At 41.7% G+C, this 23,550-nt stretch overlaps 1 protein-coding gene across 2 annotated transcripts; it reads right to left on the bottom strand.

Moving 5' to 3' along the window:
* Positions 1–2,734: 2,734 nt before the first annotated feature.
* Positions 2,735–21,010, bottom strand: ASNS (asparagine synthetase (glutamine-hydrolyzing)). Of its 2 annotated transcripts, none has more exons than XM_045827760.1 (12): positions 20,876–21,010; positions 17,200–17,467; positions 13,306–13,543; positions 9,309–9,494; positions 8,953–9,054; positions 8,367–8,494; positions 7,258–7,384; positions 6,012–6,118; positions 5,435–5,535; positions 4,358–4,439; positions 3,584–3,739; positions 2,735–3,077 (listed from the first exon to the last, which is right to left on the bottom strand). In XM_045827760.1, the coding sequence occupies exons 2-12, from the start codon at positions 17,446–17,448 to the stop codon at positions 2,868–2,870; spliced, it is 1,686 nt and encodes a 561-aa protein (XP_045683716.1). In that variant the 5' UTR covers positions 17,449–17,467; positions 20,876–21,010; the 3' UTR covers positions 2,735–2,867. The 2 variants fall into 2 exon arrangements, with proteins under 2 accessions (XP_045683716.1, XP_045683715.1); XM_045827759.1 differs by lacking the exon at positions 20,876–21,010 and adding an exon at positions 20,438–20,559.
* Positions 21,011–23,550: the final 2,540 nt, after the last annotated feature.

Here is a 23,550-nt window from a genome sequence, read left to right as displayed (position 1 = left end):
TTGGCCCCCCTCACCCCAACATTGTTCCAGGGTCAACTGTAGATACAGGGTAGATGCCAGGTGGCACCCGGGGAGGCCAAGGGAGGCCTCAACCCAGTCCAAATTCTTGTCACAGAACAAGAAAGGATTCAAGAGCACTTCAAGAGCACGACAGAAGGATTTAGAAAAGGACAGCAGAGTTATTAATGTGATAGCACACGCTTGAGGAGCGAGAGGCAGCAACCTCAGAGAACCAGATATACCCTGGTGGGGTCTGGGTGGGAGGTTTGCACTAAATGTGGGCTTGGAGGAAAATAGGTGGGTGCTCTGCTTCTGACACTGGTGGGGTGACTGCCGATCCTGCTCATCTTTGTCCCTTCTCTCTAGATAGTGATTTTTTTTCTGTCCTCTCCATTACAGGAAATCGGGGAGGGGGAAGTGAGAGAACAGGTGGTCAGTGAAGGTCTCATGTGTGAAGTTCCAGCCAAGAGGGAGAAGGCTGGGACAGAGCTTGAAGCCTTTTTCCCTTTTCTAACTTTCCTGCCTCATCATCACTGCCAGCCAAATTTCCCAAGCCTTCTTGGGATCCCTTAGCTCAGCTGGGTGGGGCTGCACCATGAATAGATGGGCCTGGAGCCAAACGGTGCTACGTTTAAGCAGTTCGAGCACCTACAAATACAAGATTATCATTAGGAGTCATCCATTATTAACTAAGGACATTCCTCCAGCTTTCTAGAGACATCTTAAAATTATACGTGAAGGCCTATAGTTAGCTTCCGACAGTCCCAGTCCTCCAACTCACCAGCTACATCCCTGGCCCACTCCGTCTTCCCATCAAGCCTCCCCACCGGTCCCTGTGCACCAGCAGCGCCCACTTCAGTTCAGTCACGAAATTCATCTTTAGACTGTATTTCAAAATACTGACCCTAAACAACCAATGAGCATTCCAATGGCAATCTTCTACCCGTTCACTGAATGTGAAGGGGAGTAGAATTTGCCACCTTCAAATACGCCTCTTGGGGAATATTGATTATTTTAGGCTGGTTAATTTTAATTAAGGGCAGATGTGGGAGAAGCTCTCCCTTGGGGCCCTCCCTTGTATACAGGAGGCACATGTTATTAAACTTCGTTTTCCTCCTGCTAATGTGTTCTGTTCATTTGATTATTGGAAGGGTAGAGGATAATTTTTTCTCCATAAAAATGTTTCCTTCTTATATTTTCTTTGCCCAACTGGGTTCTACATACTTTTTCCTTTCATCAGAAAAGCTTGGCTTGGGTTGTTCCTCCAGCACTATGGCGCACGGAACGCGTCCACCCAGCCCACCGCCATTTTTTATGAAGCTTTAACTGAACACAGCCTGGCCCACTTGTTGGCACATTGTCCACAGACGCTTTTGCACTAGTGGCAGTTAGTGCCAACACAGCTCTGCAAAACCTAAAAGGTTTACTCTCTGGACCTTTACAGAAAATGTTTGCTGGCCTTTGACCACAAACAATAATTCTGATACAGCGGGCAGTTAGGTGGAGAAGAGCAGCGCAGGAACAATAAACCAGGTACAAAGGTCACCAGGGTGCAATGCCCCAGTACCCAGCAACGGGCAAAACTGGGAGAACAAGTGCTGCAGGGTGGGACCTTGCCCCCAAGGTGACCTTTCCATGCAGGTCAGGCCCTCCTCTGCCATGTTGCTCGTCATGCAATAGACCCCCTTAGAGGGGAAACTAGGGGGCCAGAGAAAAGCCCCAGGTGACTCTTACACAAGCCCTTGCACGACCATTCCTTAAGCATTAAGTCCTCAAGGCAGGGAGGTTCTGACCCACGTCACATAATCTTAGGAATGATGCCTTGGTTTACTGATCAAAGACAGAGTCTTGGTCAAACTGGAGATGACATCGAGGCCTCAGTTCCGGGCCCAGAAAATCAGTAAGGCCAGGCAGGGCGACACCATGGCTGACACCAGAACCAGCTGTGATGACCAATGACCCCCTGCCCTGGCACCAACCAATCAGCACAGACCAGGACCCTGAGGAGACATGACCTGGAAAACGGAATATTCTATTGAGATCCTCCCAAGCCCTCCCCTACAAATCCGGCCTTTGGGAAACAGATAAAACCCCTTAAGACGAAGGACCCAGTCAGTGCAAGTGCTACCCCTGCCTTTCTCTCCCTTTCTTCCCTCAAGGCGCACACCTTTGCTTTCTCTCCTCTTGGCTCCAAGGGTCCTGCTTTTGCCTCTGTACCTTGTTTCCTGAGCACACCAGCCCAGCTGACTCACTTCTACCTCTGTGACTTTCTAAATAAACTTCCACTGGTATTTGGGTCTTGACTCTGAGTTCTTTCTTAGCCAAACTTAAGGACCAAGCTCTAACACGCGGTGCCATTAGCCATCGATGGTTCCATAAAACTCCTTGCACTAGTTCAACATCCGAATTACTGTCTCACAAAACAGAGCTGCCGTGAGGTCTTGCAAAGGACTAACTTCTGCAGAGTCTGCCTGGCCAGTTGTTAGGACGCAGAAAGCACTGGGAGGGAAGTCAGAGACCACAGTCTGATGAGGAGGGGCCTGGAAGGAGGCCATGTGGCAAGCGACAGAGCAACCCTGCCAGGAGAGTGCCTGTGAGTCCTTGCAGCAAAGGTTAGACTGTCCCCCGCCACCCACCCTGCTCACTCTCTACCTTACGGCCACATGGCAAAAGCTGCCCCGTTTCTAGTCCCTCTACTGAAAGCACAGTATGAATACAAGTGACTATAGCAATGTTTTAGATTGAAGACTTTTATTTTTTTCGCCCCCTGGGTGGAGGATGCTCTTTGCCACCCTTCGAGCCCCCAAGTCCTCTGCCCTTCACTGTAAGAGGAAATATTTACTTTCACTCTATAGCTCAGAACATGCCTAGGCTTTGGCAGCTGACTTGTAATGGGTCAGAGTGCGTGCAGAAGGGTCGCTGGCATTAATCCACCTGGGCATCCAGTAATGGGTCAGCCAGTCAGCCCGGCCTGGGTAGTGGCGTTCAAAGATCTGACGGTAGTAATAGGCTTCTTTAGTTTTCGGAGTATTGAAGGGAAACCTCTGGGCTGCAGCTGCCATCATTGCATCATCAACCTGTAAGAATAAGAGCATTAAAGCAAAATGTTGGTTTTTTTTTTTTTAACAGCACGGAAATCCCTGTATTTAATCTGGTTCATAAAACCAAAAGAAAAAAAAAAGCATATGAAAAGGCTTGACTGTAAATAGTGCCAGGCACCTCTGATTCACTCATCACTTAGAAAATGTTAAATACCATAAAACATGGAGCTGTGAAACTTCGGAAGAACATTCGGATGCATATTTCTAACCTGTGGTGGCTCTGAGTGTTTCATTCACTTCTTCCTAATAATGTCTGGTACCCAGCAGGTGCCCAAAAATGTGTTAAATGAGGGTCAGTGTTGATTGGTTAACTGTCTCTCTCTTTTAACACGAGATGCTATTTTATAATACTGCATGCTACTTAATTCTTACAAAAGAGGCAATCTCTCCTACAGACACAAAACACTTAAACTAAATACAAAATAAACTTGACTAATAAACAAACTGTCCCAGTCCAGAAAGTATTTTTAAAAACATCATACCTGATGATCAATATAGTCCTGTAAAATCCTAAACCAGGAATTCTTCACTGAGGTTATGCCATCACTGAAGGCTTCTTTTGGTCGCCAGAGAATCTCCTTAGGTATCAGGTTGGAGTCCTCAAATGTCTCTCTCAGCAGGTGTTTTTCTACCCCATTCTGACATGGCAACAAAAGGAGCATCAGTAAAAGCTCCAAATACAAGCAATACCAATGGATAGTTTTTATTGGGTTGGCCAAAAAGTCCATTTAGTGTTTTTCATAAAAAAACACATTTTTCATTTTCACCAATAACTTGATTGATTTGGATATTTTGAGTATGGTATAATGTTGATTGTTCAATTAATGTCTCGATTTTATTACTACCAACTTCAACTGGTCTGCCTGACTGTGGAGCATAGTCCAGCAAGAAATCTCTAGCATGAAACTTTGTGAACCACTTTTGACATGTTTGATCAACCACAGCACCTTCTCCATACGCGGCACTAATCTTTTTTTTTAAAATTTCAGTTGCATTTTTACCTTTCTTGGAATAAAGCATAATATGTGAAAATGTTTTGCATTATCTTGCATCTTCAATATTAAAATGGCTATGCAAAAATTCACCAATTTTGATGCTTTTTTTTTAATACACCTTGTTATGACAGCTGTCACAATACAATCTAAGAAAATTGTTTTGAATGACGTTAAAGACAACTAAACGCTACGAGAGCCATGTTAGGGAAAAAAACAAATGAACTTTTTGGCCAACCCAATATCCTCAGTTGATTCACCCACCTTAGGAATTCTCATGTCTGCTGGCAGAGACAGGTAATAGGAGCAAAATCGATGATCCAGGAATGGGACTCTCAGTTCAAGGCTTAAAGGGGAAGAGAAGAAAACTAAATCAAAATGAGTATTTAGTGCCTGTCAGTTTAGATTCTGATTTAGAGTTTCCTAGCAGTTCAACCAGCCTCTAAGTCATGTTCAGGTGATATTGTCATTTTTACAATTCTCCTGACTACCCTATAAGAGTGCATGAACACAAAAACCTTCATTCATTATATGTCTTACCCCATCTAGGGAGTGAAACAAACCATATGAGAATAATCACTTTTACTTTCCCTTCTGTGAACAAGGAAATATCTATCTCAAAAAGCAGTAAAAGAATACTGAATGACCTGATCATTAAGAATGTCCTTGGCCTTGACCTTTCTGACTCAAAGAATTTTTACTCAACTGATTAATAAGTTACATACAAGATTCAGTATAAACCAGTGTCCACGGTGTTTTCTCAAAGGCCACATCACCTGCTCCCTGAATCCCGGTGACTCTCACTAGGACAAGCGCACAGGATCATAACCAGATTCAGTTCATTCCCAACCCCATACTTTATTATTCTTTCATCTAAGTGTGATTGGTAGAAGCAACAAAAACATTAAATGTTGGTTATTTATTATGTACAGCAAGACTCTCAGTTCTCCAACATATCCAGCTAAAAAAGTGAACACCTGAACCAACCAGAAATGATACTAAAGAAACCTTGATTAGATTACAGGTTTATGATCTAATCAAGCGTCTTGCATCTTCCTTGCCCCATCCCCAAGCAAGGCCACCAGAGCATCAAATAGGCTTGGCAGGTGCTCAACACTCATTTCAACGATGTGCACGATCTTCCCTGCCCTTAAAGACTTAAAAAGAGCTGCAACTGCCTCTCCTCTCGGTTGTTCAGATATGAGCAGAATGTCGCTATACTTTAAAGATGGAAACTCCATCTACAATGACCTATAAAAGTTCTCTCACTATTCCCACAACACTCTGAATTTAGCCTCATTCCTTCAGGACTAAGAGACAAGCTTCATTGTCCTGAGTTACCCATGGGCAGCGGTAGTTCGATCTGCACGGAGAACATCAAACAAATAGAGTTCCTTCAGGAGCCTCTCACTCTCCTCCTCGGCTTCTTCAGGGGAAGGAGCCTATTTTACAAGCAAAGAGCTGAAAGTTACAAGTATCCATACACAGACAGATTTGCTTTGGGCAGATAAAACAGTTTTTATTTCCTCCTCTTACACATTCTCCAACTCTAAAGACGGGTAAGACGAAAAACTACGCAGAGTCTGGGAAAGGGAGCGGAGGCTGTCTAAAGCAGAGCCTCCCTCGCAGCAAAGAACAGACAGCGCGGGCCACCGCGCAACGGCCGTAACACCACAGGGGTTAAGGAATATCAGAAACGTGCTTCTCATGCGTGACTAGTTTCAAAGAATAGAGACTATTTGACATGATTAAGACTTCTTTCTCCCCACAAAGCAGACACAGTAAGATTTCCTCATATACCTCACAAGCTACTCAAAAGTGTTACTGCTAAACTGAAAAGACAGATGATGGAAAATAGTCAAATAATTCATACTTTTCTTAATTTAACACCAGTATCCTTCCATTTCCAAAAGCTTACCTTGTGAAAATATATGTAACCCTGAGTAAGTTCATCTGAACCTTCTCCAGAGAAGATCACCACACTATCTGTGTTCTTCCGAATGTACTTGGAAATTAAGTACATACCTTAAAAAAAGAGAGACAGAAATGATTATTAATGTCAATATAACGCTTCACCAAAAATGTCATTTATTTGGCTTTTGGAAACAACTGCAAGCTCTGCTCTTGGATTAGACTCTTATTATTTCTGCATAGAGATACTAACATGAAAGGTATAAAATTTTTTTGGATATTTGTATCCTTGTTCAGTTTAGCAAAAATTTTAGTTGGACATGCTTGGTCTAAAAGCATTAAAATTTAAAACCTATATATAAAATTGTGGACTTGCTTTGGGCTACTTCATTGCAAAAGCATGTCTTTTAAATGAAGTAAACAAAAACAGTAAGAGTTGAGGTTTTGGTAGTTTAGTTTCAGTTTTGTTCCAATACTACCCACCCACCAAACTAACATATAGTTAAGGGTACTATATAAGTTATTAAAAGATTCCCATTGTTTCCTGCTCCACATCCCTGTAACCCAGTATTTGTTGTTAACCATTTTCATTATCACCTCCCTAGGGAGACTTTTTAGACATTTTTCCTAATTGCTCATTCCCAATAAAATATGAATATCTGTTCATGTATTTTTGCTCCCTTGTGGGCGAGGTCACCCTATCGGATTCCGAGTCTCTTTAAAGAGAAGCATATCGAGGCTGGTAGCACACCAGAGGCTCGACAAATGGATCAGTCTGATTTGAAGTCCACTTCTGATCTCGGTAGGTGGCCACACGGTAAAACTAGTACTGCGTGCTGGGCAGTAACTGTTACTGGCTGATAAGCTGTGTGATGAAATCTCTACCGAGGCATATCCAAAGTGAGGATTCCTTACAGAAGGTCAGTTACAACACAGATCTATCTCTCTGTACAGCTCAAGAAACTTTATCCAGAGAAACTGAGGGAAGAGACTGCAGAAAATATGTATCTACTCTTTGGAGACATAGAAATAGTGACACTCTAAATGTGGAAGTTTCTGTATTTACTGTTCCTCTCACTCCAAGAGATTCGAGGAATTCTTAAATGGTTTTGTCTTAGACAGCTGATGACATAGGAATTTTATTTGTGTGATTCTTGAGTATTGTTTTTTTAAACTGTTGCTTGAAATAGTATTTTTCAAACTTTATACTTTTTCAGAATTACAAGTCTTTTTGGTATCAAAGAATTCCTCACCCACTGAAGCACGAACTGTCGTGATGTCGTAAGTTTCCAGAGAGAATATGACCTCGTCCAGGGCCTGGATCCCTTCCTCGGAGTTAAAGAGGACTTCATGGTGCTCACTCCCAATGTGATTTGCCACCTGATTAAAGAAATACCTTGTTATTCAAGAAACAGAACTGCCCTTGAAAGTGAAACATGCCAGCAGTTCACAATGCGTTATGAACTAACAATAGCAGAAAACAAGGCAAAGCAAGGGGAATCGCTCTGTAAGCCACCACAGTACAGGGAATGATTCTCCAGGCCACCACACAGCAGCCCTACCCGGTCAAGTTCATTTGTCCCCACCTGGCCCCTCCCCTCCACTCAACCACCAAGAGGCAGATCTCCCACCAGCCTCTGCCACTCCAAGACTTCAACCTAACAGTCAGGGGGCTTCCAATTAGTAACCCCCCAAACACACACCTATTTCACCTAACCCGCCTCATCTCTCTCTACTCCAGCGTGATCCTGCTCTAATGCTGGCCGTCTTTCAGCCTTCCTGCAGTGCCTGACTTTATACCCAGGATGTCATGCCTCAATGAAATGGCCCCTCCCCTTATTCTATTTTCTTAGGCCATTTTAGATTCTTTCAGCATTAATCAGCTTGCTTTGGGACTGCTCTCCAGCTGTTTTTCAATCATTCTATGTAAGTTTCTCCAAGTACTTACTACATGCTGGACTCTATCTTATGCACTGTATATGAATCATAGATTTTTCCACCTCAAAACTAGCCTGTAGTAGACATTATTACTCCTGTCGCCTAAGTGAGGAACTGCACAGTGGAGGCAGGATGTAAGACCAGCGGCCTGGCTCCAAAGCCTGCCATCCCGTTACCAGGACCTCACTTTCAAGAGGAGAATCATTACCTTAGGGTTTTTGTGAGAACTGCACTGACCATGGTGGATAAAAGTACCCAGGATGTGGTATAGAACATAGCTAATGTTAAACAGGCATTTCATTACACTACATTTTAATATACTTAACTTACAGCAAGTACTGGAATCGATGCAGCAGCGGAAGTACAGAATCATCATCCGCTGACTTAATTTTCATTCTAACAACAGGCAGAGACAGAGTCTTACCTTTCTGGCAGCTACTAAATCAGGACTGTCTTCCATGCCAATCGCAAATGTCTGGAAAGGGTACTGGACTTGAGCCTCTTTTAGCTGCTTTGCCAGGGTGGCAGCAACCAAACTGGAATCCAAGCCCCCTACAAGCAAGACAGCAAGTGTGCTGGTCACGTGCCTTGCACAGGTTGGCACAGATGGCTTACATTCTTACTAAGTATCAAGCCTGGAGTTTTATCATTTAAAACCCCCAAGTTTTATAAACTAAAAAACAACTTTAATAAGAGAAAAATCTAACATATAACCTGTGATAATGGCATCAGCATTTGAATTGGTTAAAAATCACTACATACAACTCTAAAGAATGTTTACTCACTCATAACAATAATGTAATTATAGTGTAACTTTAAGTTGTTAAATTACCACAAATATTAAACGCAGCTTACCAAAACCTTCATCCTATCATGCAGAAAAGATTAAGTATAAAGTAAATATTTTATAGATAACATCACAGGGAGAGCTACAAGTCATTAAGCTTAAACAAATATACATGAAATACAACTAGGTTAATTTTATTAGGTTAAATATTAACAGTCCTCACCTGATAAAAGACAGCCAATCCTCCGGTCTGTCATCAAACGTTTCTTAATGGCGTTGTTAAAAAGTATCCGGAGGTTGCTCTTCACAGTTTCTATCTCAAAACCTGTTAACACACAAAGTAAGGGAAATGGCTCTGGAAAAGCTCAGCTGAGTTACTCCTTGAAACAAGGGAACAATCATTGACATCCACCATGATGGTATTTGCTCAACAGTGGCATTTGCCAGATCCCAATATGCCACCTCCAAAGGAAATAGGAACTAGATCTTCAAACTGATGTTAGTCCAATGATGCAAGACTACAATCTGCCTTTGGGAGGGAGAGGCTGGGGGTGGCTGGGCAGGCACTTGCTTTCTCACCTGGGAACAGCTTCTCCACACCGTCGTGGACGGCGTGCAGGGGCTCGTCTCTGCAGTGATGGTACTTAACCATTTCCACTGACGCGACCTTGCCATTTGGCTTTAAATCCAGTACTTCGTAGTGTCCCGGGAGAAACGGCTCCACTTTTAAAAAAGGAGCTGTGGAGTGCTTCAAGTTAACAAGACCTGCAAATTCAAAAAGACGAATTCATTCAAATTAGGAGAACACTTCACAGGAACTTCCATACTTAGTTAATATCCTTGAAATTCCTATTTATTTTCCATTTCTCATACAAATGCATGTCCATTATAGAATCAAAATAGAAAAATGAATTTAACCACACAAACCCTACCATCTAGTTACTAGGGAGAGAAGAGTGGTACACAGGTGCACAGCGAAACTGCACCGATTTGTGACGATCTGAAGCAACAGGAAAATCTCCAATGTCCCATATTTCTTCTGCCTCGCTAGAATTTCTGATCAGGAAAATCTATTTTCTATAATAAAGCAAGCAAATACAAAAAGAAAAAATGAGATACATTTATTAAGCAAAGAGGCGGGACCTGAAATGTTAATTTTATAATCTCTGGCAGCCATTTCTTTGTCCTCAGTATGGTATTTTAAGCAAACAGCCCTGGTTCCCTGCCCTTTAACAAGAAAAATGATCTGCTATTAAGTACTCTGGAGTCAGGTGTTGAGAAGTCAGGCATTTATTCCCTAACTAGCTATTATGCCCATAGTGTAACGAATTTCGTCAGCAAGTTCTCCCAGGGAGGAGCCAACCTGACAGCACCAGAATCTCAGATACAAAATCAATGTTTCATTGTAAACGGGTACAGCCTCTCTACACACAACACTCACTATGATTTAACATTTGAGTTTGTTAACCCAGTAATCTACTGCATGCCACTCAATTAGAAGACTAGATAAGCCTCAGATCCCACCATCGGCTAGCATACCTTAATAGGGCCACACAATGCGGGCAGAGGAGGAAGGGCAGTTAAAAGGTTTTCAGCAGGGAGTAGTACCAAGACCGGGTGAGTTTTGGGTAAGTTATTCTAAAAGCAGTGAGAAATGAAAACTCTTGCACTTCTCTGGCTGAGGTCCTTCTGTCTGGGAAAGGGCAGTGTTATGAAGGATGTGAAAAATAAGGCAAGAAATTTCTAAGCGTAAATCGAAGGCAAGGCTATAATTACATATCTAGTTAATAGGGCCCAAAGGAGACAGAGCGGGTCTTTTTCTCTGGTGTTCTCTTTATTGGGCTTCCCTAATAGGCCTTAATAAATATACTTGCTCTGTGCCATTTGGAACGCCTGAAAACAGACGAGTTCAGACATCTATTAGTATCCACACTGTGACTGGGGTCCTGAGGACCCTTTAATTGATCTCATTATCCTTGTTTCAGCCAATAGTAAGTCTGGAAGCTGAGAAAGGACTTAAGGAATAAAGAAAAAGGCAGGCAGGCAGACCAGAGTTTAGAACATCACTGCTGTCTAGGTAAGAGATAAAAGATATGAATGTCTTCCTCAAGTTTACTGTCAAAATATGCTAACTATGATTTGCAAGTATTTTCTTTCATTCTGTGGGTTGTGTTTTCATTTTCTGGATGGTATTCTCTTTCATAAAAAGTGTTTCATTTTGATGAACTCCAATTTATCTATCCTTTTGTTGCTTATGTTTTTGGTGTCATATCTAAAAAATCTTTGTGAGACACAATGTCATGAAGATTCACCTCTTTGTTTTCTTCTAAGAATTTTGTACTTTCGGCTCTTACATTTGGAACTTTGATCCATTTTAATTTTTGTATACAGTGTGGGGTAAAGGTCCAACTTCACTTATTTGCATGTGTATGTCCAGTTGTTCCAGCTGTAGAACAGATTATTCCCTCCCCACTGAGTGGCCTTGGATCCCCTGTTGAAAACCAGATGACTATAGATGTGTGGATTCACTTCCTGAACTCTCAGTTCTGTTCTACTGGTTCCTACGTCTGTCCTTATGTCAGTACCACACTGTCCTGCTTACCCTTATATTATAGTGAGACCTGAAATCAGGAAGTGTGAGTCCTCCCGCTTTGTTCCTTTCCGAGACTCTCCTGGCTATCCTGGGTCCCTGGACTTCCACATGGATCGATCTGAGTCAGTCTGTCAATTTCTACAGAGACGTCATTTTGGATTCTGATAGGAATCACATTAACGTGAAGGTCACTTCGGGAAATACAGTCATTCTACCAACATTAAGCTTTTGATTCATGATCGGGGGATGATTTCCCTTATTTAAACCTTTCATGTATTTCCACAGTGTTTTATAGTTTTCAGAGTACCAGTTTTACATTTCTTTTGTTAAACTTAATACTAAATGTTTTATTCTGTTTGATGCTATTATACATAAAATTTCCTTAAGAAAACTGTTTTCTTAATTTCATTTTTAGATCGTTCATTACAAGTGTATATATAGTGTTCCCTGCAAGTGTATCAAATACAAGTGATTTTTACATATTGACCATATATATACTCTGCAACCTTGCTGATCATAATGGAAGGAATACACAGGGGGCAAAAGTAGGTTTACAGTTGTTCATATGGCAAATAATACAATAACTAACAAATAATAATACAAGAATACACTCTGTGTTTTGTGTACTCATAATTGTAAACCTACTGTTGTCCCACCCTGTACGGGAACTCTGTACTTTCTGTTCAATTTTTCTAAAACCTCAAATTGTTCTAAAAAATAGTCTGTTAAGTTTTAAAAACATTAAAAAAATTAAATGTTTCTCAGCAGGAAAAAAAAAGGACAAAGGAACTAAATAGACTTTTTTCCCAAGGAAGAATACAAATGGCACACAAACAAGAAAAGATGCTCAACATCAGCATCAACGGAGCAAATCAAATCAAAATCACAACAAACTAGTACTTCACATGTACCAGGATGGCTAGAATCAAAAAAGTCAGGAAGAAAGTGTCTGTGAGGACGAGGAGAAACCTAAACCCTCGTACACTGCTGGTGGCAATGTAAAATGGTGCAGCCGCTTCGGAAAACGGCCTGGCGGTTCCTCAAACAATTAAACACAGAGCCACCACTTGACCCAGCAAGGCCTCCCCAGGCATACGCCCACGAGAAATGAAAACACACATCCACACACCTGCACATAAATGTTTACAGCAGCACTACTCACAATAGCGAAAGGGAGAAACAACCCAAATATCCACCCACTGGCAAATGAATAAACAAATGTGGTATATATCCATGTAATGGAATATCATTTGCCCATAAAAAGTAAAAAAAAAAAAAAGTGAGTACCTACACAGGCTACGAGACAAATCTTGAAAACATTATGAAAGTGAAAGAAGCCAGTCACAGAAGCCCACATATGACATGCTCCCATTCTTATGAAATGTCCTGAACAGAAAAATCCAGCGAGTTTCAATGGTTGACACATATAGAGGACAGGGAGTAATAGCTAAAGGTACAAGGTTTCGAGTTCATTAAAAAATTTCTAAAATTGACAGGAATTTTGGTTGCAGAGATCTGTGAGTATACTAAAAGCCACTGAATTGTATACTTTAAGTGGGTTAATTATATGTTATGTGAATTATATTATCAATAAAGCTGTTTTCAAAATACTAAATAAACATTTGCTACAGCTATGGCCTGGGGCCACAGGGCGATGGATACTTGCAGGGCCAGCCCTAGTGTTACAACAGGTAAACCAGCCAATACAAATGGGGTCTGAGTAGATGCAACGCACATTGGCCCAACAAAAATGAAATGACTTTACTACACAAATGTAGACTTCCAGGATTACAGAAGTTAAGTACTAAAAAAGAGAGTCCAACTCCTTGGTTTACAAAATACAAAGCTCACTGGATCCATGACTGATTTAGTCAACTGCAATATTTTGTATTGCTCCCTATGGGATTTGCAGATGTGACCTAGAAAAAAAAAACACAAAATCCAGGATAATAATGCAAATCTATAGAAAAATTCTATCATTACCTTTAGCTTCTGAACACACAGCCAAAAATCCATCTTCTGTCATAGCTTTAAACAGAGGTCTGACTCCATAGGTATCTCTGCCCAGGAATACTTTCTTATTGGCTGTATCCAGTAAAATAAACGCAAATACCCCATCCAACATGCAAACGGTTTGCTCAATTCCTCCTTTGGCATAAAGATGAAGGATTATCTCACCATCCACTTTGGTCTGATATTCAAACTCAAAATGGCGTTGCAGCTTAAGGAAGCAAGAGCAAAATAAAAATGTTAGATTCCTTGTGCATTTGCCAATAAGTTTTTCCAAGTTCTTTCATTATTTCTGTGCTCACTAATCATTTCATGCATGTTAGTGATTTAGAAGAACCATGACATTAAAAACATACAACTTGTTTGAACTCACAATCCTACACATTCTTTATAAATGCTAAACCTGTGAAAATTTTAGTTGCATTCTGATAAACAGAATGCAGAGGCAATGTACCAGAATAGTAATACATGGAGGGATGGAAATGTATATTGTAGACATATTGTGTAGGTAATACAAATATATTCACACACATATATATGCAGGCTAAGCAAATACGTTGTCCAATTGCCATGACAATAGAAATGTATCTTCTGCTACCATGAGATTTTGGTTCGGGAATATAGTATTGGCTGAGTTTCTTCTAGTTCAACCTTAAAGACCTACCTAGGAAAACAGAAAGCAAAAGCATTTGTCACTATTCCCTGACAAATAAATGATTCCATCACAATAGAAACACAGGGTCCAAAACAAAGCTGCTGGCCCCTAGGGGAGGACAACATCTACTCCTCCCACCGCCGCAGTGGGACTGCAGCTCCTCCCTGATGGACAAAACTCCGGAGGAGCTTATTAGTGCGCATGCTCCAAAGAAACAGCAAAGAGGCCGTCACTGTCATCGGGCACAGAGTGAGAGGTGTCAGTTATGCCCCACGCTCCAGGGATCTCCACCACCAGCAAGCTGTGAGGGTGAAAAGCCCTTGGCAAGCTCTCTTTCTTTGTACTTTACTCATGATTTCTGGTTGACAACGGAAAGAAAAAGGTTCATATAAAACCAAGTGCAAATTCTAGGTTAAGTTAAAACATTTAAAACATGTTTTTATATTTCAAAAGGTAAGTCTATGTGTTTGCATGCATCTGGCCTCTAAAACATGCTGGCAATCTTGCTTGCTTTATAAAGTTGTGAGACTTTTGTGTCTAGACCTCACACAGAACTCACAGAACTGTCCAAAAATGGGCTTTGGCCACCTCCAGGGTCTACGAAGCTACCTCCTGGCTTCCTCTCCCTACTCCAAGAGACAATCAGGGATGCTCTCTGTCACTGGCAGGTGGGGTTTGGGTAGTGGTCTTCTGACCTTTCTGGACTTAAGTACCTGAAGGACGAATGAACCTAAGGCAGCCAATGATTTCAGCAAACAACAGGTTCGCAATTGTTCCTCCTCCCCACCCTCGACACCAGGTCATTGTCCCTCTTGGGCCTAACCCTCACAGGTAATTTACGGGTCAATGATTCACATGTACCACTTCTTATTGTCCCAGGACAAAAGCCCCTATATCTTGCCACCATCCAGAAATCAAACTGCCATTGGACTTGGCTGCAAGCTCCCCCTGCCCCCTGCAGGGAGAGGGTTTCCTCTATGCCCCAGCCTTTACTCCGATTCCTCCTGGCCTTGACTTATTGTCCCTCCACTCCCAATATACCTCAGGCTGCATTTTAGTAGCAAATTTCATTTTCATCAAAAACAGGAGGGATTTGGAGCTTATGTTGCAGAATACTTTATAAGGGCCTAAAATGTCCACTCTACTCTATCGACAGACTTCTAGCTATTCAAACCGCATTGCCATAGATGACTATAGAAGCAATGGAACCTCTCTGCTTTTGAAAATAAAGACATCTTTGGCTAATTTACAATAGAAATATCTTCAAAACAGTTAACTTTTTATAATTATTAACAAACGCACAAAAGCAGCAATGCTGTTCAAGTAAACAAGGAACGTCCTGTCTCATTTAACGTGAAAGTCAGGCTAATATTGCCATAATACAACCTGGCATTTTCATGCATTTGGTACTAATTTGGCTCAGTGAGAAAGACATTTTAATTGCTCCTTTCCTGCTCTCCTACCAGCATGATGCTTCATTGTTACCTTCCCCGTTCATCATTTTACCTCCAAACACCTAGAAAAATGATACTTGATGTACAGTTGGCCCTTAACAAATGTGCAAGTAACTTAGTGAAAAACTACAAACACTTTTCAAATGAAAAGTCTATAATTGAGAGTGTTCCTATAAGCAGGCAACAAACAATGGCCAAAGCTACTGTTCCGAGATAAAAATGTCCAAAGGGTGGCGAGAACATATAAAACCCTACCCATGAATGATAGGCACATATTAAGGAAGCTTAAAAAATGCCCAGAGACATCACAGCCCAAGGTATAAACATTAAATGAAATCTGGCTCAAAATAAACCAAAACAAAACAAAACAGAAAAACAGCTATAAATATATTCTTGGGACACTTGGGGAATTAAAGATAGATATTAGATGGTACTGTGGATTTCTTAGGCTTAATAATAGTACTGGTGTTAGGTTGAAAAATATCCTTATTCTTAAAGAGATATATTTAGAAGTTAATATCTGTAATATACTCTAAATACAACCCAAAATAAGTTTGTATGTGTATAAATACAGAGAGACAGAGAGATAAAGCCGATATAGCAAAATATTAACAATTATTCAATACAAATTTTCACTGTTCTGTTCCTTTTGTAAGTCTGAACTTTTCAATAGTAAAAGCTAGAAATGAGGGTGACAAACAAACAAAACCCCTGCAAATTTTAGATTAAAAAATTTATCATGAAACAGTGGGCAAATAACTCTGGACTGAAAGGTTCTTAGCAAATTTAGCTTCTCCAGGTCAGTATTTCCATCCCCTCACCCACTTTCACCCCACAAGTAAACTGTCACCAGATTCAAAAGCTTCCAATTTCAATGCCACCAAAAGTCCTACTTCTTGCTCCATTGCATCTGGCCACGTTTGTCCTTTCACTCTGATTAAGTGGTAGCATGCAGTAACAATAAATATCTTAAGGGCAGCATTGTAGTAAAGCTATAAGTAAGATCACCTCCAAACTATTAAATTCTATTTCTGCCTTAATATCCTCAAATCTCCATGCTTCTTAAAATAGTATTCCAATTCCCTTACTATAACAAGTCCTGCTTGATCTGGTCCTGCCTACCTTCCCAACTCTATCTTGTTTTCTTAGCACAATCCCAGGGCTACTTCCTGCCTCAGGGCTTCTACATATGCTATTCCCTCTATAAGAAATGCTCTTCCCAGCCTTGCTGGCTGATCCTTTTCAAGTGAAAAGGTCCACTGGTTCTCAGTCCAAGTGTCAATTTCTTAAGTGCCTTCTCTGACCATCCTTCCTAAACCTGGGTCTTCTGTATCCATCAGCTCCATATTCATGTTTTCAGAATGCTTGTTATATGTACAAAGATTTTTTTATCTGCATCCTAATGGAATAAACTCCATTACAGAGCACACCTACCTCTCAGATTTATTACTGTATCCCCAGCACCTAATACAGAGCCTAGCACTATTTAATACTGAAATTCATAATAGGGGGGAAAAGATTCTAAGAGTTAAGGAACTTGAACTGTAATCCCCATTTTGCCTTTTTCTGTGCATGACCCAGTCTCTTTACCTCTTTGTGCATCAGCTTCCTATCTACATAATCGGAACAAACAATATCACAAACATGGAGAATGCTTTGAAAAGTAAAAGCCATTATACAAAATTTATAAAATGGTTATAACCAACAAGCTATGAGCATTAACCACATCATGATATATTCTGGTTTCATTTCATTTACCTTCTGGTGGTTGTAGATTTCTCCATTGTAACATAGCCACAAATAAGGAAATTTCTTCACTCGAATTGGTTGCATCCCAAACAACTGGTCAACCACCGCCAACCGGTGAAATCCAAAGCAGCAGTTGGTATACCCATTGACATTCTCAAAGCGAAATGCATCAGGACCCCTGTGTGCAATCTTCATGGCACTCAGACACTGAACAGAGAGGCAGTCATCGCTGCCAAAGAGGGCCCAGATGCCACACATGGTGCGGCAGAGCAACGGGCTGTGGAGGGAAAAGCAGACCAGTTAAATACTCAGCATCGGACCCAAGTTCGTATCAAATCCTGATTCCAAAAACTTGCATAAACCACTTCAATGATCAAAATATAAACTATCTTGGGTGGACGGGGCATAAGGGGACTAAATGGTAATGAAAAAATATAATGAAGATTATATATGTAATGTATATATACATGTATATATTTTAAACTATCTTATCTACAGCAATTTTCCATTAGGTTGGCAGGCACACAGAGGCAGAGAATAATTTTATTTACTTACAAGCATTCAGAAAAGATGGGTGACCATCACGTCCAACCAGCTATCGGACCTTAGCACCCAAAGCCTGCATTGCTCTCACCTTAGGATTTGGTCAGCTAGAGCTGGCGGTGTTCAGGCCACATTCTGTTCCACATCCCAGGTTTACTCCCAAGACACAGATGCTCACGTAGGCTGGCTCCAGTCTACCCAGAGATCCCAGCCCCACTCTCTTCAGCCCAGAATCTCAAAAGCCCTCAAAAATCCACAAGACTCTCTAGATGACTATAGTCTCCTCGACAATTAGAAGTACTCTCTTTACCTGTAGGAACTACACACAGATTGTGGGAGGTAAAATGGAAAATGATACATATTGCTAAAGTATAATATTAAGCTATACAGCTCTTATAAGCATTTTACAACTTCTAGCTAACCTCTAAATGTGACAAAACAAATTATAGAGAGAAAAAGAAAGCAACATTACCGGATACAGGTATCTTGGCTTTTTTAAACAAAAAAAATTACATTGACAGAGACGCAAAATGTTCACCATCAAAACATTCTAAAAAACAAAATGTTCTCAAATTGATGCCTTAGTCAATAATTAAGAAAAGGAGGGGAGACAGGGACATTGATAACATCTCTGAAAAACAGCTGGGTTCATCCCTGTGTGCTGAGAAGCAAATAAATAATTCCTACAAATGTTAATTGCTTCCCAATTTCAAATGTTCAACTGTGAAATAAAGGGCTGTTTTAATTTGGATGCTTCCAGCTCAAAAAGGTTATTTTACCAAAATATTAACTTGGAAACGATTTTGGTGATTTTTAAAAATGCAAATTTGCAGCAAACAACTAGATAATTTGGGACAAAGATCATAAAGAAAAAATATATACTTAGGTTAGATCAATCATTTTGAGTAATCTTCTGAGGGTATTTCATTTGTATCTAAATGAACCAAAGCTTTGTTTGGCCTTTTAATGAGACTAGACCAAATTCATGAAATATGGTATTAACTCAAGCAACTTGAAAATAAAAGTATCACATGTCTTATACAGTCCCTTCCATACACTGGGCCAAATAGCCAATCATGAGATATTTACTTTGAGATTTAGTGGAAAAATTCACTGTGATGTGAGATTACTATTGATAAGTCATCTACCTTTGATTCTATACTATATATACCATGGAATATGGTATATATATACTACTCAGCCACAAAAAAAGGATGAAAGCTTGCCATTTGCAATAACATGGATGGGCCATGACAGTATAATACTAAGTGAAAGAATTTAGAAGATAAATACTATATGATTTCACATATAAGTGAAACAAAACAAAAACAAACTCATAGATACTGAGAACAACAGATTTGTGGATACCAGAGGAGAAAGGGGTCAGAAGGTGAGTAAAAAGTGTGATGGGGGTCAACTGTATGGTCAAGGATAATAACTAGACTTTTGGGGGGTGATCACTTTGCAGTCTATACAGATATCAAATTATGTTGTACAACTGAAACTTCAATTTTTTCAAAAGTGGGCTGGGAAAGTGCTTCAAAAAGCACTCGAGGTCATCAGTGAATCATTTATTTACCTAAGTCCTCCCATTGTTGCTTAGAGAATCCTATTAAGTCTGCCAAGCTGAATACTATAACCACTAACTTGGAGGGGGAAGGGAGATAGCAAGTGTGTGAAGCACGCTTATTTCTCCAGCAGAAAAAAACAAATAAAAACCATCACCTATTTTTATTGGAATTGGTCTCATTAGAGGGCAAAGGTCCTACTGCAATGCTTTTTCCCATTGCTATTCCTTGTTCCCAGTAATTTTCTGTATTTCCTCATAAACTTCTAGAGCAGTGCTGCCCAACATAAATGTGAGCCACATGTCCTTTTAAATATACTAGTAGCTCCATTAAAAAAAAAGGAAAAGGTGAATTTTAAATATATTTCATTCAACACAATTTACTGAAAATAGTATCATTCCAACATGTAATCAGTATAAACAATTTTCAAGGACACATTTTACATTGCTTTTCTCCATTAAAACGTCAACATCCGGTATATTTTACACTTAAAACACACCTCAATTGGGACTAGCTAGCATTTCAAGTTCTCACTAGAATTACATGCGGCTATTAAGCCAGCCGTTACCGAATTTGCAGTGTTGGTTCAGTGCCATCTACTGTAATTACCAACTACTTAAACTTCTTATCACTTCATTTTTACATTAAGATCTCAGCAACCTACTCCTGGTCAGGTGCAAGACTAAACTGCTTTTAATCAATATTTCAGCAATGCGATCAAAGAAAAAAAGAGTTCTCAGTGCTTTTAAATGATTCGTCAAGCACCCAGGGCAACAGACAGTAAAGAAATAATGCCGTGGGAAGAGAAGAAAACTGGGCCTTTATTCAAAATAGTAACATTAATGTGAAGCCAGTCCTATAGAATACACAACCATTGGAAACGGATATGCCAGTTCTGTTGACGTTTTTTTCTATCCCACGCCGCCCGTCACCCTTAACAGATCTCTTTTTGACAAGGTTTGCTCATCAAGTCACTTGAGTCGGGGAAAGGAGGTGGCCAGGTAAAAGAGAGCAGCCGGAAGAGGGGACGTGGGGTAAGTACAAACCCCGAGGCCCAGACCCAAAACCCTGGAGACCCTCCCTCCTGGGCCAGGATTGCGCTATCAAGTCCCCTCAACCCGAAGTTCCAACCGCACCGAGGCCACGTGCTCTCTCCAGCCGGTGCACCGGAAGGCCCCCCAGACTGCAAAAATTTCCCCAGGCTTCGATGCAGTATAAGAAAAAATAATAAAATTCACAGGGGGCAACCTAGGCCGCCGCCTCCGCCTTCTCTCCGAAGCAGCTGGCCTCACACTGGGGACCACGACACTGGTCTTTCCTCTCGCGCTTGCTCCCTCGTGCACAACAATCGGCTCCGCCCTCTTTACCCGACAGGAGCCGCAGCATCCACCGGAGCTGGGAGCTGGGAGCTGGGAGCTGGGAGCTGGGAGCTGGGAGCTGGGAGCTGGGATCCGGGATCTTTGCCTGCCCTCCCACCTGCGGGGGCCAGGCTGCAGCGCATCCTTCACCCGCTCCCGGGGCAGCCCCAGGCACTCGGGGAGGGGCGCTGCGCTGGGCGCGGGAGTCTGGTTTACCTGATCTAGAACAGGGAAGGTGAGCTGCTAGCGGCGGAGCAGAGACGCAGGCTGCGGTCGGGAGGCGCACGGGGCGGCGCGGCCGCTTTCCCCTCAGTTTATAGCCGCCTAGCTCCTGTAATGCTGCGGGAAGTTTCATCAGGCCTGCGAGGACCAACCAGCGCCCGAGCGTGCAGGGAAGTGGGCGTGGCCCGGCGGGCGGTGCTGGGCAAGGCTCGGAGGAGGGGTGGGCGTGGGAGCTGGGAGGAATCGCTCCGCTTCCAGCTCTTTAAAGTGTTCGTGCACTTGCTGAAGAAAAGCCTCAGAGGTCAGGCCAGGGTCCCTATTGACTCCTAGGGTTACCTTGCCTGCTGTTCCGTCAATTAGGGGGTCTTCTACACTTGGTTCTTAGGGAAATCCTTACCAATTTGATTGCTGTATCCCCTGGTCATCAGATCGTCCTCATATACTTAATTGCAAGGTCTTTAAGAGTGTTGTACTTCCTCCTTACAGTGAGGCAGACAGGAATAGCTGGAAAAGTATCCTCTTTTTATTAAATATAAACTAGATTTATTTCATTATATTCTACCTCTGGACATAGCTCAGTATATTTGTATTTTGTGATGGATCACTATTAAATTTGCGATGCGGTTGTCCTGAATTTGTGTTCACACATTGTCACCTTCTTGGTTGTGTTGACGTCTCCGCCTTTTGAGTCCGTGGATCAGCTCAGTGGATACCATTAGGTAGATTCTCAAACATGTATTGAGTCGATTCCTCATTACATTTGGTTGCTGACGAATTTCATTTTCGGGAAAACACTGAGCTCCCTGCTGAATTTTACCACTAACTGCTTATATTACCATCGGAATGCCCTATAACCTCCTTATGTTTCCATCTTGGAAATAAGGGATGATCGTGATTCCTCCAGTCCCAGAATTCTTTTTTTTACATTATATTTTATTGATTATGCTATTACAGTTGTCCTGATTTTCCCCCTTTGGCCCCCCCAACCCAGCACCTACCCTCCATCAGGCAATACCCCAACACCATTGTTCATGTCCGTGGGTTATGGGTACATGTTCTTTGGCTACTCTATTTCCTATGCTGTACTTTACATCCCCATGGCCATTCCGTAACTACCTATTTGTACTTCTTAATCCCCTCACCCCTTCATCCATTCTTCTGCACCCCCCTCCTCACTCATCTGGTAACTAACTTTTCTTCTCTTGCTGCTTTTAAGATTCTCTGTCTTTAATCTTTGGCATTTTAAATATGATGAGTCTTATAGTGGGCCTCCTTTCATCCATCTTGTTTGGGACTCTCTGTGCTCCATGGACTTGTATATCTATTTCCTTCACCAAGTTAGGGGTGTGTTCTTTCATTATTTTTTTCAGATAGATTTCCAATTTCTTGCTCTTTCTCTTCTCCCTCTGGCACCCCTATAATGTGAATGTTGGACCTTTTGAAGTTGTCTCAGAGACTGCATATATTATCCCCATTTGTGTTTTGATTCCTTTTTCTTGTTCTGATTGGTTGTTTTTGCTTCCTTATGTTCCAAATCATTGATTTAATGCTTGGCTTCATCCACTCTACTATTGTTTTCCTGTAAGTTCTTTATTTCAATTAGTGAATCCTTTATTTCTGACTGGATCTTTTTTATGATGCTGAGGTCCTCAGCAAGTTCTTTGAGCATCCTTATAATCAGTGTTTTGAACTCTGCATCTGATAGATTGTTTATCTCCATTTTGTTTTACTCTTTTTCTGGAGTTTTGATCTGTTCTTTCATTTGGGCCATGTTTCTTTGTCTCCTCATTTTGGCAGCCTCCCTGTGTTTGTCTCTATGTATTAGGTAGAGGTGCTTTGACTCTGTGTCTTGGTAGTGTGGGCTACTGTAGTGGGTGTCCTGTAGGGTCCAGTGGCACAGCCTCCCTTATCACCCAAGCTGGGTACTCAAGGTGTGCCCATTGTGTGGGCTGAGTACATCCTCCTCTTGTAGTTGAGCCTTGGTTGCTATTGGCAGGTTAATGGGAGGGATTTACTCAGCTAGTCAGCTGCAAGGATTGGCTGTGACCACAGACCCCCAGCCTCTGTCTTCTGTGGAGGATTGGCTGTGCAAAGACAGGGTGGTGGTACTCCAGCGTGGTCTGTAGCTGTCCACTGGGTGTGCTGGCCCTAGGGTTTCCCAGCTGGTGCAGGCCAAGGTCAGCCCCCACCTGTGTTTTACCTAGGTCACCCTGCCTGATCTGTAAAGCAATCTGAGATGGTTGCTACTTGTGTTGGCTTTGGAGATTCCCAGTAAAAGCCAAGCTGTGATTCTAATCTGACTGCTGCTAGTGCTTGGCCTGGGGCTCACTGAGGCTGGCTTTTGCTTTTTTGATAGAATTTAGGAAGTTGTGAAGCATATGCCAATACCAGCTATTCTTATGGAGAAGTAGCTTGTATGAGCCCATACCTGGGGAGGGGCAGAGTCTCTGGGAATCTCCAAGTGGGGTTCAAACAATGTTTGCCAGGTTGATGGAGGCTCAGATATAGCACCAGCCTACTGTCTCTGTGGAGAGGAGGGTTTAACAAACAGACAGTGACCTCTGCTGGCCCTGTCTTCAGTTTCTCCCTGCATACTACTGGTGTGTTTCAAGGTGCTACCCTGGAGCTGGAGCTCAGAGGGAGTGAGTCTGAGTAGGTGAGTTCATGTG

The sequence above is a fragment of the Phyllostomus hastatus genome, unplaced genomic scaffold (assembly GCF_019186645.2).
Source record: "Phyllostomus hastatus isolate PE091 unplaced genomic scaffold, TTU_PhHast_1.1 phas_scaffold_78, whole genome shotgun sequence".
In the NCBI taxonomy this organism is placed as follows: domain Eukaryota; kingdom Metazoa; phylum Chordata; class Mammalia; order Chiroptera; family Phyllostomidae; genus Phyllostomus; species Phyllostomus hastatus.
This window is presented reverse-complemented; position numbering and strand designations above follow the sequence as displayed.